The 18951-nt window shown below is 43.8% G+C and overlaps 2 protein-coding genes across 2 annotated transcripts; one reads left to right on the top strand and one right to left on the bottom strand.

Annotated features, from left to right (window-relative positions):
• Positions 1–28: 28 nt before the first annotated feature.
• On the top strand, positions 29–1908 carry MYCFIDRAFT_179773 (uncharacterized protein; the record flags this gene model as incomplete). The annotated part of the gene is made up of 13 exons (XM_007933760.1): positions 29–117; positions 146–289; positions 324–679; positions 711–735; positions 759–794; positions 826–982; positions 1005–1070; positions 1100–1196; positions 1228–1265; positions 1297–1386; positions 1418–1736; positions 1765–1852; positions 1884–1908. 13 exons carry the CDS (start codon positions 29–31, stop codon positions 1906–1908), a joined length of 1530 nt encoding a protein of 509 aa, XP_007931951.1.
• Positions 1909–1960: 52 nt separating this feature from the next.
• Positions 1961–11690, bottom strand: MYCFIDRAFT_179772 (uncharacterized protein; the record flags this gene model as incomplete). The annotated part of the gene is made up of 4 exons (XM_007933759.1): positions 1961–2285; positions 2318–3901; positions 3942–3968; positions 11686–11690. The coding sequence occupies 4 exons, from the start codon at positions 11688–11690 to the stop codon at positions 1961–1963; spliced, it is 1941 nt and encodes a 646-aa protein (XP_007931950.1).
• Between the last annotated feature and the right edge of the window lie 7261 nt (positions 11691–18951).

Raw genomic sequence — 18951 nt, 5'->3', positions numbered from 1 at the left:
GCGTGCGCTACACTACGATGCGATTGCAATGATTCCTGCAACAGAGGAATCGCAGCATCGAGTTCTATCATCCAAAACTGTGCGGGATGCACTACAATGGCAATGTATCATAATGGTGTGGTTCAAGGCTGGCTGAATCGCTGAGCGCTGCCAAGCCTGTATCGGTAGGACTCGTCAAACCTCCGACATTCGCGCTATCACCAAGTTCTCCTTACAACCTTTCATTCGCCTACCACAGCAAAGTTCTCGTTTTTCAAGACTTCATCTTTGCCCACAGCGTATGCCAATTGTCGACCAATTCTTGTCCTATGGGCAAACCAAAGCACTGCGAGCGCAATCCTCTCCCAAAGCCATTCACTAACTTTGACTTCAAGAATCCCTCTGTCCAGGGCAAAGATGACACCTCTACGACGCTGCATCAGAGTCATCCGAGTCATCATACCCACCATATCGTCCCACGAATTCGTCGGAACACCCAGTGATACTGCAGGCGGCCATGAGCCCACCGCGCCGCCCCGAGAATCCTCTGTGCAAGGCATCGATGACCTCCATGACGCACTGCCAGAGGCATCCGAGTCACCATCCTCACTCACCACGTCCTCGTCCGAATTCCTCCAAGCGCCCAACGATGTTCCACATAAATATGAGTTCACCGCGCCGCCCATCTCCGTCCCACTGGGTTGCCTCAATAGCAGGGGATCATGATGCAGCAGCCGCAAAGGCCGGATGGAAGCGGTCATGAATTGGCGCGCGTGCAGAGGACATGAAAGCATATGGCAGAAGCATGTTGATGAGTACTAGCAATCACGGGGCGCAGCTTTAGAGTTCTCAATATCGAATTCGGTTAATCAGTCAGGACATGTCTCACGATACTCAAACAAATGCGGTGACGTCTCGGCTGACATCCATTGATGTACGCATTGAAACTCAGCTGGTTGCGGCAGCCTGCAGATCGGACAAATCCCTTCCTCGGGTGGGTTGGGTGGTAATCTGTATTCGAGTAGAGACCGCCACGCAAAGCCATTGGCGTCCAGAGACAGTCATTGGACTACGATCGCGTTCCAGCACTCGTGAGGCAACGACCTCGAATTCGTCGAAGCACCCAATGGGCATCATCAAGCCTACTGCGCCGCCCATCTCTGACCTAGTCGCCTCAACTGCCGAAAATGAAGCAGCAGCTGCCAATCTTCGACCCAGTCGCCTAAACAGCAGGCGACAATGACACAGCAGTCGTCAGCGCCTACGAGCTTCCCATCTCAGACCCAGTCGCCTTAACAGCAGGCGACGACGGCGCAGCAGCCGCCAAAGCTCACTGGCCGCCCATCACCCAACCCAATCGCCTCAAGCGCAGACGAAAATGTCGCAGCAGCCGCCAAAACCGCCGATGTCGAGCTTCTGCACTGCCTGGTGGACAGAGAGAGTCGCTTTCGACTACGACGCGTTCCAGCGCCGAAGAGGCAACGAGGGCAACTGGGTCGGGCAAGGCGCCGTCTACGAGTGGTCCAGAGACTATAGAGACGTCGCGCCGCAAGTCCTGGAACTGGAGAACGTTCTCCTTGGTTCTGAGGACATCGCGCTACGAGTTCGTGAACCAGAGAACATTCTCTTTGGTATTGAGCTGATGCTCATGAAGGCACCCACTGCACCGCCATCGACGACATTGAGGTCACTGTTGAGCTCGGGACGACCTGCAAAACTGGCTCCCATTGAGAACGTAGGTTCACCTCCATTGATCGGTCCCCAATGTACTGACACTTGCTACAGTTCACCGATGCTGGCCTACACCAACTCGTCCTGCAGAATATCGAACTCGCCGACTGCAAGAAGCCCACGAAGTCGAGCAAATCAGAGAGTGGTAGGGGTCACGGCGATTGAGGAATGAGCACGAGGCATGAGCTACAGGAGTGAGAATGAGGCATAAGCAGAAGAGTGAATTCTTTTCTTCTTGCAATCGACGTTTCTACAAGCCTTCCAAGATCTGTACTCCCAGTTCCCAATCTCTCTCGAAAACCAACCCCAAGAATGAGAATTGTCCTTCCATTCGGGAAGTCATCTCGTCGCGCAGGGCATGTCGTACTTTGGAGCCGCTTGCTCGAATTCGATACGCCGAGACATCAAAGTCGCCAATGCGTTTTTGTGCGAACCACGCGATACCGAGACAGCAAAACATGCGGAGTGGGTGTCGTGGTGCCAGGACTCTCTGCTGAGCTCGGGAGAAGAAGGGTCGTGCCATGAAGAAGGAAGATGTGTTGGGGGTCGAGAGTGCGGCGATCAGGTTTCTTCTCCTTGCTGCGAGAGCGGCAAAGAGTCCGGAGACGAGACGGCAACTGGTAGAGGTCGTGATCGGAGTGATCGGGAAGATTCTGCTGGCAAATGCCTGCCCCTGCGCCCATGATAAGAAGGTCCAGCCTCTGCCTTGGCTCGCTTTTGTGCCTTTGCTTCATGCGCCACGAAATTGGCCTCTGCGTTATCGCTCAATTCTTCCGGCGAGGAACTTCGCTTCCGTTTGGGACCTTTCAGCTTCTTCGTATCGCGAGCCACGATGTTGTCGTCTGGCGGCGCTTCCGCTTTCTGAAGCATTGCAGCGAGTCGTGCATATGGGATGTCGATAAACACAGACTGGAGCGTGGCAGGAAGAAGATCCGGAAAATGTTCAGCCAAGACAGAGTCACTCAAGAGGTCCCAGGCGGAGAGGCGCAGCATTCCAGGAACAGGTTGGCCGTCCGCTGAACGGAACTCCTCCTCTCGGACTGGCATTTCAATTGTGAACTCATCCTCTTCCCTACTCCCTCGCCACACACTGATGATTGCCCTCTGGTCATTCTTCACAGGATCCAGGTGGACGCCCACTACGCATTTCACCAAGGCCTGCGTGCCGGAGATCCAGTTGTGCCCGTCTCTCTGCAGCTTGTCCAAACTTTCCGTCTTGGCGACCTCGAGAAGAAAAGTGGGATATGTTGTATTGTGGGAGGAGTGTTTGAACGATGCGTCGGGCTGCCTTGGGTATGAAATTGCATCCTCTTCCCAGTGCAGCTTCAAGTTCGGACTGCCCGTATCACATACGTCACTCAATGCTTCTACAACACGCCTCCATTCAGATCCATTGAGGTTGCGGATTGTATGTGCAAGTTGTTCAGTCAGCTCGGTAGCAAAGCTCCGAATGAAGCGCTCGTGAATCTCCCCCGGCATCCACAGCTGCAATGCATTTGTCTCGGCGCCGTATTCGTAGCGCGCCCGATGCTGCCACCACGCCGACAGCCCCCGATCTCGATGTTCGTGCAGAAGATAGTGTTCAAAGTCGGCGAGCGTGTATGGACTGAGGCAGATGGCGTGGAGCTGAGAGTGGCGCTCTGCGTGGTGATCGGACCGTAAGCCGGCAATCTGACTGGCAATGTCGCGAAGCTTTGTCTGCCGGGCAAGGGATTCGGACGTAGAGGGTGGCGAGGAGGAGCGTGATGGAGAAGAGGCAGATGCGCGCGCGCTGGAGAGAGAGGGAAGGCCGCTCGCCTTCTTGAGCTGCTTGGGGAGCGGAGACGCAGGAGGCGATGGTGGGAGCCCGCTCGTCGTCGGCGGCGGTGACACAGACCCTGGAGACGGTGACGGTGACGGTGACAGAGCGGTGCGACCAGAAGGTGACTGCTGCGAGGACATGGGAGTTATGGGGCCAGTGAGGCTGCGCACGTCGATGCGATGCGATGGAATACTCTGCGCTGTTGTTGTCGTGTCTGTGAGGAGAGAGGTTCGAGGGAGAGGCTCAGCTCCGCGGCGGTCACAGCCGGGAAGATCCGACAGCCGACCCAATCGGCCACGCTCAAGTCTCGAGACCCTGTATACAGTGCAGCGCAAGTTGTTCGCCGATGTCCCAGAAATAATTCCGTTGAAGGCAGACGGGCAACGGCAGCTTCACGAGACGTGTGCAGCGGAATTTTGTTTAGCCTCACACTAACAGATACCTTCGAACAGTGTGCCTAATCAATTAAGCAACAAATATGTTACTCCTAGATCTACGAAAGCCGCAGTCACTATATAGAAGTAGTATAGGTAGCTAAGTATACGGTAAATAGCTATATATAAAAGTGTACGAGACTTCTATAATATAACAACTTAACAAAAGTTGGGGCCCCTTTAGGCTTAGTGCGGCTTAAAACGACCGAAAAGCCGACTCTAATTAGTCGGCGGCGAGGAACTTTAAAATTTCTCGATTCTCGCGCGGTCCGGAAGGCGTAGGAGTCGCGGGATCGACTATAACGCTCCGGCGCCGCGATAGTAGTGTTTCCGAGGCCGTCTCCGTCGTTTACGCCTAATCCGGCGGCGTTTTTTGCTCGAGGCGGTATCGTTCGCGCCTAATCCGGCGGTATTTGCTCGGAGCGGTAGGCTCGAAAGGCTTATCCTACGCGTTCCGGATAGTACTACTCGCTATAGGCGTTTTATAGGGTACTTATAGTAGGCGTTAGATAAGGTACTCGCTATAAATAGTTCGAATCCTATTTAACTATAGGCGTTTTAGATAGTATTTGCTATAAGCGTTTCGGATAGTACTACTCGCTATAGCTATCTCGGACAGTTACCGCTATAAGCGTTTCGAATATTACTACTCGCTATAAGCGTTTTTAGTAGTATTTACTATAAGCGTTTCGGATTAGACTTGCTATAAGTATTCTAAATAGGACTTACTATAGGTATTTTAGATAGTCCTACTTGCTATAAGCGTTCCTAATAGTACTTGCTATTTGCGTTCCGGATAGACTTCCTCTACGCGTTCCGGATAAGACTTAGTATAAGCGTTTCGGATTAGAATTGCTATATAGTACGTTCTAAATAAAACTTAGTATAGGCGTTATAGACAGTAGTACTAACTGTTAGCGCTCCGGATTAGAGTTATTAGACTTACTATACGCGTTCTAAATAGTACTTAGTATTATAAGCGTTCTGAATTAGAGCTATTATAGGCGTTATAGATAATAGTTAGCTTATCCTACGCGTTCCGGATAGTACTACTCGCTATAGATATTCTATAGAGTACTCGCTATAGGCGTTATATAGGGTACTCGCTATAGATAGTTCGAATGCTATTTAACTATAGGCGTTTTAGATAGTATTTGCTATAAGCGTTCCGGATAGTACTACTCGCTATAGGCCTTCCGGATAGTGCTTCGTATAAGTATTTAGTTTCGGATTAGACTTAGACTTACTTTATACATTCCGGATAAGACGTTCTATAAGCGTTTCGGATTAGACTTGCTATACGCCTTCCGGTTTATACTGTACTAAGCGTGTAAAATAAGGCTTGTCCTACGCGTTCCGGATAGTACTACTCGCTATAGATATTCTATAGAGCACTCGCTATAGGCGCCCTATAGGATACTCGTAGTAGGCGTTATATAGGGTACTTACTATAGGTAGTTCGAATACTATTTCCTATAGGCGTTTGAAATAGTATTTACTATAAGCGTTTCGGATATAATATAGTACTTCTTGCTATAAGTATTCTAAATAGTACTTACTATAGGCACTTTAGGTAGTACCGCTTGCTATAAGCGTGCTTAAATTTTAATAGTACTTGCTATTAGCGTTGCGAATTAGACTTGCTATATACGTTCCGGATAGTGCTTACGCTACGCGTTCCGGATTAGACTTAGTAGAAGCGTTACGGATTAGAATTACTATATAGCGCGTTTTAAATAAAACTTACTATAGGCGCTATAGATAGTAGTACTAACTGTTAGCGCTCCGGATTAGACTTACTATATACGTTCTAAATAGTACTTAGGATTATAAGTGTTCTAAATTGAAATTCCTATATTTATAGAGTACTCGTAGTAGGCGTTATATAGGGTACTCGCTATAGGTAGTTCGAATACTGTTTAGCTTTAGGCGTTTTAGATAGTCTTTACTATAGGCGATCCGGATAGTACTGCTCGCTATAGATATCTTAAACAGTTACCGCTATAAGCGTTTCGAATGTTACTACTCGCTATAAGCGTTTTTAGTAGTATTTACTATAAGCGCTTCCGATATAACTTGCTATTAGTATTCTAAACAGTACTTACTATAGGTATTTTAGATAGTACTACTTGCTATAAGCGTTCTTAGCAGTACTTCGGATTAGACTTGCTATACGCGTTCCGGTTTATATCGGACTAACTATACTAAGCGTTTAAAATAAGGCTTGTCCTACGCGTTCCGGACAGTACTACTTGCTATAGGTATTCTATAGAGTGCTCGCTATAGGCGTTCTCTGAGGTACTCGTAGCAGGCGTTATATAGGGTACTCGCTATAGGTAGTTAAAATACTGTTTGCTATAGGCGTTTTAGATAGTGTTTGCTATAAGCGTTCCGGATAGTACTACTTGCTATAGATATCTCGGATGATATAGTTACCGCTACAAGCGTTTCGAATATTACTACTCGCTATAAGCGCTTTTAGTAGTATTTGCTATAGGCGTTTCGGATTAGACTTGCTATACGTATTCTAAATAGCACTTGCTATAGGTACTTTAGATCGTCCTACTTGCTATAAGCGTTCTTAGTAGTACTTGGTATTAGCGTTCCGGATAGTCTTACTCTACGCGTTTCGGATAAGACTTAGTATAGGCATTTCGGATTAGAATTGCTATATAGCGCGTTTTAAATAGACCTTTGTGTTCTAAATAGTACTTAGTATTATAGGCGTTCTAAATTAGACTTTTTATAGGCGTTATAGATAATAGTTAGCTTATCCTACGCCTTCCGGATAGTGCTACTCGCTATAGATATTCTATAGAGTACTCGCTATAGGCGTTTTGTAGGGTACTCGTAGTAGGCGTTATATAAGGTACTCGCTATAAATAGTTCGAATACTATTAAACTATAGGCGTTTTAGATAGTATTTGCTATAGGCATTCCGGATAGTACTACTCGCTATAGATATCTTAGACGGTTGCCGCTATAAGCGTTTCGAATATTACTACTCGCTATAATCGGGTTTAGTAGTATTTACTATAAGCGTTTCGGACATAACTTGCTATAAGTATTCTAAATAGTACTTACTATAGGTAATTTAATAGTACTACTTGCTATAAGCGTTCTTAATAGTACTTGCTATTAGCGCTCCGGATTGGACTTGCTATACGCAATCCGGATAGTACTACTCGCTATAAGCCTTCCGGATAGTACTTAATATAAGTATTTAGTTTCGGATTAGACTTAGATAGTTAGACTTGCTCTATACATTTCAGATAAGACTTTCTATAAGCGTTTCGGATTAGACTTGCTATACGCGTACCGGTTTATATAGAACTAACTATACTAAGCGTTTAAAATGAGGCCTGTCCTACGCGTTCCGGATAGTACTACTGCTATAGATATACCGTATTATATAGAGTGCTCGCTATAGGCGTTTTATAAGGTACTCGTAGTAGGTGCTATATAGGCTACTCGCTCTAAGTAGTTCGAATGCTGTTTGCTATAGGCGTTTTAGATAGTATTTGCTATAGGCGTTCCGGATAGTACTACTCGCTATAGGCCTTCCGGGTAGTACTTAGTATAAGTACTTAGTCTTAGATTGGACTTAGACTTACTTTATATATTCCGGACAAGACTTTCTGTAGGCGTTTCGGATTAGATTATTAGACTTGCTATACGCGTTCCGGTTTATATAGGACGAACTATACTAAGCGTTTAAAATAAGGCTTGTCCTACGCGTTCCGGATAGTACTACTCGCTATAGATATCTTAGATAGTTACCGCTATAGGCGTTTCGAGTATTACTACTCGCTATAGGCGTTTTTAGTAGTATTCGCTATAAGCGTTTCGGATATAACTTGCTCTAAGTATTATAAATAGTACTTACTATAGGTATTTTAGAAAGTACTACTTACTATAAGCGTTCGTAATAGTACTTACTATTACCGTTCTAAATTAGACCTACTATACGCGTTCCGGATAGTACTTACTCTACGCGTTCCGGATAAGACTTAGTATAAGCGTTTCGGATTAGAATTACTATATAGCGCGTTCTAAATAAAACTTAGTATAGGCGTTATAGATAGTAGTACTAACAGGTAGCGCTCCGGATTAGACTTACTATACGCCTTCTTAATAGTACTTAGTATTGTAAGCGTTCTAAATTAGACCTATTATAGGCGTTATAGATGATAGTTAGCTTATCCTACGCGTTCCGGATAGTACTACTCGCTATAGATATTCTATAGAGTACTCGTAGTAGGCGTTATATAGGCCCTATAGGGTATTCGCTATAAATAGTTCGAATGCTATTTAACTATAGGCGTTTTAGATAGTATTTGCTATAAGCGTTCCGGATAGTACTACTCGCTATAGGCCTTCCGGATAGTGCTTAGTATAAGTATTTAGTTTCGGATTAGACTTAGTCTTACTTTATACATTCCGGATAAGACTTTCTATAAGCGTTTCGGATTAGACTTGCGTATAGTATACGCCTTCCGGTTTATATCGGACCAACTATACTAAGCGTTTAAAATTAGACCCCGCAGTGGTTCGGTTTCCGAACCACTAAACGTATATAGTTTGGTTTCTTAGCGGCGAACTAGCTCCCTAGTTCCGGTTTGGTTTTTTCGAACTATATAGATTCCTAGTTTGAACTAGAGACTGTATTGGTTTTACTACAAGGACACTCTTATTCGACTGCCGGCTACGATTGCCGGCCATAATAGTAACTCTGTTACATTTACTACGCTCTTTTGCCGTTGCTAGGGCGTAGTTGCCGTTGCTAGGGCGTAGTTTTGCTATAAGGACACTCTTATTCGACTGCCGGCCACGATTGCCGGCTATAATAGTTACTAGGTTGTATTTACTACGCTTTATTACCGTTGCTAGGGCGTGGTTGCCGTTGCTAGGGCGTAGTTGCCGTTGCTAGGGCGTAGTTGCTATTGCCGGGGCGTAGTTGCCGTAGTTGCGAAAGCTTACCTATATAACGTTACGTAGGCGGCAACAATTAGGGCTTCGCGACATTCTTACACTTTTAACTTCTTCCTCTATACCTATACCGATAACAACTACTATACGCTACGCCCCCGCCCCTTTCCCTTATAATAGTAAGAGAGAAGCGCGCCGCGCGCTAAATAGAAGATAGAACTAAAGACCGCGAGTTTGTTTTACCTAAGCGTCTAACTAAAAAGCGTAAGACTAAAGAGGAGTACTCTACGAAGAAGAATTCCGTACGAGACCGCGAGAGAAAGGACAAGATAGATAAGGATAAAAGAGCTAAGGATAAGAGAAGAAAGGCGCGGAATAAGGCATTCTATCGATAGCTAGCGCCTATAGAAAAAAGTGAAGGTTGGAATAAGAAGACAACCTAAGAGAAGGCTAAGAGGAGGAAAGAATTGCGGCTAGTTTTCGAGCGTAAAGTTCTAGTAGCGTAAGTCAATCTAGCTAGCGGCCGTAGCTAGCAGCTATAGCCGGCAGCCGTAGCCGGTAGCTGTAGCCGGTATATTTTTCTTTAACACGTTAACTAATAGCATTTAGACCTATAGTCGCTATCTCTATCGATACGACCGATAGTAACGGAGATATTTAGATAGCCGAGAACAACAATACTAGAGTTTAGGATGCCGCGATAGAGCTTAATACTACGAATAAAGGAACTAAAAAAAGCGAGGAGATACTATACGTCGATCTAGTAACAGGTGCAGTCTTAGGGCCTAACGCTATAGACGATAAGCGCTAGGAGTAGATCGAGCATAGTCAAAGAGACGAGATACTAGTAAAGGGCTAAGGCATAAGTCCTATTAATCTAGAAAATCATAGTTAAAGCTACTACGAAAAGCTAGCAAGGATTGGAATCGAGACTAGTCGTCTTTATATCCTCGATATAGAGTAGAAGTTTCTTTATTAGTATTAGAGCGAAGCCTTTACGTCTATAAAGGCAAAGTGGCTTGCGATTAATACGATCGGGGCTAGGTATCTAGAGACGGTAGAAGTATTACTATAGGAGGAAGGGGTACAGGTAATTATTCTATACTCGGCATATATAGCCGGCGTTCGTAGCCGGCAGATACTAACAGTTAAACAGAAAGCGTTTCTCGAAGGCAGAGTGCTACTGCTATATAAAATCTTTACTAAGGCAGAGAGGGCTTGTATCCGGAATCTAAGCTACTAGTAGGATAGGTTGGCGTTAGAATTCTCTAAATCTCTATATAAGCCTCCGAAGGATTACCTATTTTAGCGATACGGCTTTATCTCGACTACTCCGTAGGTACCCGAAGAAGCTCGAGCGCTCTTTAAGGTCTTTACTAAGAAGCGGAAGGAGTTCGAGGATTAGGATTGGTTAATAGAGCTATTAGTTAGTCTTAGGTTTCGTAGTTAGACTCGGCCTAAGCATTTGCTTATCGAGTATCTTATACCGAAAGAGGATAGATTAAGACTAAAAACGAGCTTAGATTCGTTAGGTATAGTAGCTCGGTTCCGTTAGTAGGAGAGAGCCGCCGTATAGAAGGCAAAATTCAGGTAGTTAGGGTAGCTAGGAAAGAAATTCTAGTAGTTAGGCTAGCTAGGGTAGCTAGGAAAAAAAATCTAGTAGTTAGGTAGCTAAGAAACAAAAAAAGAAGGTAGCTAGCTATTTACTACCTAGCTATTCCTAACGATACGATACTATAAAAGAAAGGGTGTTTCTCTATAGCTACTAGTATATATCTACTACTCCTAAGTCCTTACCTTACCGTACGAAACCTTAAAACATGCCGACCGACATTGTATATACACTAGGCGCTATACTAGGAAGGGTAATAACGAGACGACAGTCGAAACAGTCTAGTATACGAGCGAGATTGCGACAACGTCGAGAGGAGGTCGTATACTTACCTTCGAGCCTATCGAGTCCTAGACGACGATTAAGGCTAGATTCATCCTCTCCGAATCCTAGTAGTAGGAATTCATTATAGGGTACTACTACCTAGTCCTTACCTTTACGGAGTCTAAGTAGAAGGTTGTTCGGAGATATAAGAACATCGAGTATTAACCCGGAAATCTTCGAAAAGGCTAGCTAGGCGTATCTTTAGAAACCCGAGTATATAGAGTAGTTTAATTAATAGGTCTATAAGATATAGTTCCCTTTATACTTACGTTCGAAGGAGTGTAAACTCCGGAAGTACTCGATGCGATAGGGGAGTAAGGAGCGAACGGATATATTCTAGAAGTTCTTTATAGAGGGGGCATTGTACCGTTATACGACTTCTCGACTTAAAGGTTAACTAGTAATTGTCTATAACTTCTACGGTTCAATCTTAAAATACCCGAAACTAGGGGATAGGAACTTATCGCCTACGAACTATCTCTATTCTAAACGGTATCGGGAATCTTAAGGAGAGAGGAGAGTTAATATAGATATAGCGTTCTAGAAAGAGGTATATCTTCTAAAATGCCGGCTATAGCTGCCGGCTATAGCTACCGGCTATAGATTCCGGCTACCTAAATCAACCGTAGAGATCTAGCTAATTATTATAGGCTACGCTTAAGGAAGCTCTAGGATTGAAGGCTACCGATTTCTCCCCCGAAGACTTTAAGCAACTAGCAAACGAAATGCTAGCTATAAACGGTCTTCCGGAAGACTTCTACGAAAGGGAGTCTATATAGAAGACATACCTATATCTTATAAACTACCCTCCCCTATTTCTCGGCGCGACAACCTAGCGTATTATATTCGAAAAGAACAAAGAGGCTACGTTAGACGACATTCGGGAGATCCTCCGTAATACTCGCCGAGTAGCTATTGCTATCGATAGCTAGTTAAGCCGGACTATAAGAGCCTCCTTCCTCTCGATTATGCTATACTTTATTAATTCGGATTAGAAACTCTAGGAACTTATAATCGGATTCCCTGAAATTCTAGGTTCCTATACTAGTAAGGATATAGCGAAGCTTATCTATACGGTAATAGATAGGGTTAGCGTAATAACGAAACTAATCTCGATTACTACGGACAACGCTAGTAATAATCGAACATTGTATAAGGCGTTGTATATACAATTCACTCGTATATGTCTTTAAAATTACTAATTGTATCGATAGGGTCGAGTGCGTAGAGGAGATTACAAGGTCTACAATCTAGCTTAATCTTCCGAATATTAAGCTCGCTACGATTCCGGATACGCACGACAATACGCACGATAATAACGATGAAGAGGAGCCTATTAATAGCCCTAGCCCTATTAAATCGGAGCCGACGTCGTTGCTAGTTATATCCCTATAGAAGTTTCCCTACCTCGCTTATATAGTTCAAATCGCGATCCGAGCCCTCTTTAAGACGCTTAAAATTGCACTATTAAACGACGACTAATAGAAGATCCTAGATAAGGATAAAGCAAAGTCGAAAGTCGAGAAACTTATTATAGTAATAAGACGGGATAAGGCAGAGAGCCTCGCTCTCGTTTTATATAAGGTATAACTTTTGTCCGTAGCCGGTACCTATAGCCGGCAACCTAGTATAGTTCTAACTCTTTTTCTCTAGCTTCGTCGTCTAGCAATATATACGAACTCGAGCTTATAGAGATATAACCGATTCGAGGCTATTTAAAAGAACCTAATCGAGCGCCCTAAAACCGATACCTAGAATATCGCATAGAATAAGCGATAGCAAAAGCGGCCTCCTTAGCGCCTACTCCGTTTTACCTAAGACGTTAAGACTCGGTTCGATTCGACTTTCTATATAGTTACGAGGGGATATACTTTACGTACCGCTCTCGAGATCTATTAGAGTTCCGAGGGTATTAAGTAGCTCGGCCTTACCGCCGCCGAATAGCGCTAAGCAGAGTATCTCGTCGATATTGGTAAGCATTACGCGAAGGTTACTACTACGATTAGAAGAACCCGAGGACCGACGATCTACCTTATCTTTACGTACTATAACTAGCTCTTTAACGAGCTCGAGGAAACCGTAGCTAAGCTAGCTAAGAAGAGCGTTCCCTAGAAAGTAGCTATAACGAAAGCTATAGACACCTCCTATACTAAGTTATATAAATATTACAGTACTACCTTTAACTCGTTCGGGGATATCTATAGCGTTGCGTACTTGCTCAACCCGGTAGAAAAGGATATATACTAGCAGAGGCCGGAATAGAAGGCGGACGAGGTATAGCCGAAGCATTACTAGACTATTCTAGAAAAGATATTCTACGAGCGTCGGAAAGAAACTAGTCTAAATGCAGCTCCTACAAAGAAAAAGAAGGTTTAGAAGGCTCCGATATTATACCTATTTCGTAGGTAGGAAGTAGAGGCAGAAGAGGAAGCAACTACTAAAGTAAATAAGGAAGAGTTCGATCTCTATCGGCGCGCGAGTAAGTACAAACCCGTAGGCTCGGAAAGAGGGCTAATAATCTCTAGATCTTACCGGTCTTCTAGACGAATTCGGAGACGATATTCTCGCTATATAGCAGCGGTTAGAGCCTAAGTTTCTAACGATAGCGTCGGTCGCTCGGGACGTCCTCGCTATCCCGAGCGTAGGTATAGGCTATAAGAGGTCTTTTAGTATCGCTCGTTACTAGGGCCGCTTTAATCGAATATACTCGCCTACTACCTTCGAATCTATTATAGTATTCCGATACTATCTCCTCTACTAGAATCGCTAAGGTAGGTTACTAAAGATTATACTAAAGGAGTTAATCGAGGAATTAGAAAACCTTAAGATCGAAGAAACCTAGGAGCGCGAAGAGAATACGAAATTTAGTCTAAGCGAAACCCTAATTAGCGATAACGAAGAGGAGGAGGGCGGAGGTAGAAGGCGATACCGGGTCGAGAAGCGGAAACGTATATAGGCTTAGAGTAGCTTTAAGGAGACGAAGCGTTTACGTATAAGGTAATATAGCCGGCGTATATAGCCGGCATATATCCGAAATGTGTTTCGAATTCCTAGGACCTAAACAGACTAGTTGCTATAGCAACCGACCCCGCTTACCTGCGGACTATTTCTAATTCTCTATTCGCTCTTCCTCTCCTTCTTCCCTTTCCCTATATTCTTAAAGACAAATATACCTTAAGGATTCGGCTCTTCGGGCCTTCCTAAGCCGGCTGCCTCCCCTTCCTTAAGCTACTATCCTTTATTCGAATCTAACGATAACCTAATAAGGCGGTTTAATAGAAGACTATTTGTTCTAGAAGGTAAGAAGCATTAATGTCTCCCTACGATTATATACTTATTAATTTTCTAGGTCCTACCGATATGCCCTCGTCGCCTAAACGCGTAGATAAATATCTTTAGAGGCTAAAGGGTAAGGGTAAAGTAAGCCAAGTATAGGGAGACCGTAGCGAGAACGAGATATCGGAAGAGCAAGGCTCTCCGTAGTATATACGAAGGAAGGGGGTTCCTCGGAAAACAGTACCGAAAAACAAGAAGGCTATAGGTAGACAGGAGAAGGCTAAAAAGAGTAGGCGGACGAAGACTATCGCGAAGAAAAGTTATCTTTCTATTAAAAGAAAGGGAATAAGGCAGGACTCGACGATAAAGAAGCGGCGCTTCAAACTAGGTACTATTACCCTTCGCTAGATCCGGCTTTTCTAAAACAAAAGAGGGACCGAGCTTTTAATCCCTAAGACTCCCTTCTAGCGACTCGTCCGAGAAATTACATTAGATTTTCGGTCTAGTATGCGATTTACGGCTAAGGCGATTAGTGCTCTTTAGGAAGCTACGGAGGCATTTCTCGTAACCGAGCTTAAGCTTTTAAACCTCCTTGCTATCTATACGAAGCGGGTTACTCTTCAAAATAAAGATATGCAGCTTCTAGCTAAAATTCGGCGTCGGTTTACAGCGGATTAGTTAGAAATTGTATTTAGTCGTTAGATTAACCTAGGAGGAGGCCTATTTTCGCATCCTTTTACCGGCTATAGGTACCGGCTACATTTCTAATTTTATCTCCGCGCCGTCCCTAAATCTAAGGTACGAAGTAGAAACCTAGCGCTCTATATTCACCCGGCTCTTATAGAGACGAGCTACATTTAGATTAGTTTCTTCGCATATCGCGACCTAGCGGGTAGTAAGCGAAAGGGCGATAGAACGTTTATAATACGTCTCTATTCAGACCTAAAATACAAAGGTCCTAAGGAGCCCTAGCATCCTAACTATAAGGAGATTCTTTAGTATTAGCACTTTGATCCTCTATACTACGAGGTAGATAGCAAGCCTACGAGAGAGAAACTTTAACGAGAAATTCTCTATAATGCGTAGCGCTATTGTATAGCTATAGATACGCACTAAGTCCGGCAACTCGAAGAAGAATTAAGATAGCGTATTAGCGACCGAGGAGGAGATCGATAGTATACTAGTAGAGTCGAGGTCTTATAAGCGAAGCATAAGATAATATAGGCTCTTAGTCGTATAGAGTAACGTACTATATAAATAACTAGGCGTGCTACTCTTATTCACTTACGACCTATATCCTAGGATGCTCTTATCGTACTTTTTATACTCTTTTCTAATACCTTACCTATAATCGCTCCGCGATAACCGAGTGAATATAAGCTATAGGATTTCCGCTCGGTACCTTAGCCTTCGAGATACGGCGGAGTTGATTCTCTATAATACGTAGCGCTATTGCATAGCTATAGATACGCACTAAGTCTAGCAACTCGAAGAAGATTTAAGACAGCGACCGAGCAGGAGAATAATAGTATATTAGTAGAGTCGAGGTCTTATAAGCGAAGCACGAGATAATATAGGCTCTTAGTCGTATAGAGTAACGTACTATATAAATAACTAGGCGTGCTACTCTTATTCACTTACGACCTATATCCTAGGATACTCTTCTCGTACTTTTTATACTCTTTTCTAATACCTCACCTGTAAGCGCTCCGCGACAACCGAGTAAATATAAGCTGTAGGGTTTCCGCTCGGTACCTTAGCCTCCGAGATAGGGCGGAGTTGAATTTAGAGCGATAGCCGGCACTCGTAGCCGGCACTCGTAGCCGGCATATAGAGACGGTAGTAGGCCTTTTCCTGCTAAATGACTAGCTTGTTTAGTATAGCCTACCTAATATTTCTTATATTTACTAGCAATAGGCCTAGGTTACTTATAAGATTACTATAGCTAGTAAAGGCATTACTAAAGAATATCTATACTATAGTAGGATACTATTATCACGCCGGCTATTCATTAAAAGGAGGCTTTCGCCTATTACTATGCCGGCTACATATACCGGCTATATTTCAAAGTCTGCCGTACCTGCCTTTTTTAGCCGTGCCTGCCTTTTTTAGCCGTGCCTGCCTTTTTTAGCCGTGCCTGCCTTCTTTCCTTGCTCTAACGTCACTATAATGTAGGCTTGCGCGAAGCTTACTCTATTGCCTAGCGACACCGCGACACTACCGCTATATTTAACCTTCGCATCGATACCTATACCTCTACGCTCTATATCTACTACCTCCGTAACACCCTCGCTCCGCGCGCGCCTTCGTATACCTTCGCAACGCACTTTTTTCCTTAATTCGACGACTTTTATAATAGCGAGTCTACTTAACTAAGTTACGACGCCTCGCAAGAAGGGACCTACTACTTCTACGGGTCGTAACAAGATCGGAAATAGTAGAACGAGTACAGTACATCAACGTAAGATAGCTGCTGCTACTACTACTAGCTCCGGTACTAGAAAGGGCGTCGCGAGCAAGGCTCCGCGTAAGACAACGGCGGGCAAGGCTCCGCGTAAGACAACGGCGGGCAAGGCTCTACGCAAGACGACAACTAGCGCTTCTGCTGCTAGTAGTAATCGTGCGAAGCGTCGATAGCGCCTAGGAAGTAAGTCCTATTTGTAGCCGGCAGCGTAGCCGGCAGCGTAGCCGGCAGCGTAGCCGGCATTCTTACTATCTTTTTACTAATCCTTCTTTAGCCGTAGCCCTCCGTAAGATTCGGCAGTATTAGAAGAGTTCTTAGCTCCTAATCCGTAAAACTCCTTTCTAACGACTTGTTCGCGAAATTGCCTAGGATTATAGAACGGACCTTCGCTTCTAAGCCTCCGCGATAGGCGCCCTTTAAGAGGCTGCAGAAGCCTACCTAGTTCGTATCTTCGAATGTATGTTTCTCTTCTACCTCTTTTCGGACTATGCTAATACTATTTTAGCGGTCAACCTTATAGCTATCTACGCGAAGCGTATAACGATTATAGACAAGGATTTTAAAGCACTCGATCAGATTCTAAAAGGCTAGAATGTCTACATTCGAGACGGTACTAGGTAGGATAGATGTTCTAGTAGAAAGGATATTCGTAGTATTATCTGCAAGCTTTTCTATATACGAAATAAGCCGCTGTTATACGGCGCTGTATACCGCGCTCTAAATACTCTCTAAGTATATATATATAGTATAGTATACTTTATTAGCCGTACGGAATAGAAGTCTCCCAAAATCCCGTTAGTACTAAGGAGTAAAAAGGCCGGCTACGCTGCCGGCCACGCTGCCGGCTACGCTACTAGCTACGCTACTAGGTTTTTTAAAGAACTAAAAGAAGATAGACATTCCGGTTGATTTGTATTAGTTTAGATTTTTATAAAAAGAAAACAGGGAAAAATAAGGAAGGTTGAAGAGCCTAATAGTTATAGTTATAGGCACTATCCCTGTTTTCTAGAGCATATTATATACCTGCCTTCGCAACTCTACCTAATACTCCCTCTAAATATCCTTATACTCTACCTACTGAAAATTCAACTAGGTACCTAGACCTATAGCTACCTCTATATCTTTTACTATCTTCTACAGGTTGAAGGCCTCTTCTATAGCAGCCTCTACCTCCTTATGCAATACGAAGTTACTACCTGCCCTACCCTTTATATCTCCTAAATGACTAAGAGTTCTAAGGAACGAACTAGCATTCGGCCTTAGTATAGCGAGTGACTAGTAGAACGTTCTATAGAGCTGCCTTATAGCTCTTTTATATACTATACCGATACCGAGGGAGGAGCTATCCTAGTACTTAATATTATCGAATAGTTCGGTAGGAAAGTGTATAAACTTCTTAAGGAGGAGGACTTCTAGGGAAATCGATAAGTTCTGCCTAGATCTAGATAAAGACATTCTGCTAAGCAGTTAGGGAATTGAACCGTAAACGAAAGGATGAAATTCATACCTAAGGAGTGCAGTTTCCGAACTGAACTATAATGCCTTGTGTATATATATATATACTTTTGATTAGTTAGTACCCTTAGCTGATTGTCTATGGATTTGAGGTTATATAAGTACCTTTATACAACTACGTAGCCTAAGTAGGATTCGAAAATTCTATAAGTACTAAGGACTAAAAATGCCGGCTACGCTGCCGGCCACACTGCTGAGTCTTACAAAGGGCTTGCTTAAAGCTACGTATACATTCGTACACTTCTTAAAAACCGATAAATTATATAGTTCGAACTAGCTACTTATATAGTTGCTTAGCAAACCAACCTAAACCAAACTAGAGTTTCGGCTTGGCAAACCAAACCAAACCAACCCGAACCACTGCGGGGTCTATTTAAAATAAGGCTTGTCCTACGCGTTCTATATAGTACTACTCGCTATAGGTATTCTATAGAGTACTCGCTATAGGCGTCTTTAGTAGTATTTTCTATAGGTGTTTCGGATATAACTTGCTATAGGTATTCTAAATAGCACTTACTATAGGTATTTTAGATAGTCCTGCTTGCTATAGGCGTTCTTAGTAGTACCTGCTATTAGCGTTCCGAATTAGACTTACTATACGCGTTCCGGATAGTATCTACTCTACGCGTTTCGGATAAGACTTAGTATAGGCGTTTCGGATTAGAATTGCTATATAGCGCGTTCTAAATAGAACTTGGTATAAGCGTTATAGATAATAGTACTAACTATTAGCGCTCTAGATTAGACTTGCTATACGCGTTGCGAATAGTACTTACTAAGTTACTATTATAAACGTTCTAAATCAGACTTTCTATAGGCGTTATAGATAGTAGTTAGCTTGTCCTACGCGTTCCGGTCCCCGGATAGTACTACTCGCTATAGGTAT

Source organism: Pseudocercospora fijiensis, assembly GCF_000340215.1.
Source record: "Pseudocercospora fijiensis CIRAD86 unplaced genomic scaffold MYCFIscaffold_11, whole genome shotgun sequence".
NCBI lineage: Eukaryota > Fungi > Ascomycota > Dothideomycetes > Mycosphaerellales > Mycosphaerellaceae > Pseudocercospora > Pseudocercospora fijiensis.
Note: the sequence above shows the minus strand (reverse complement) of the source record. Positions and strands in the feature narration are given on the sequence as shown.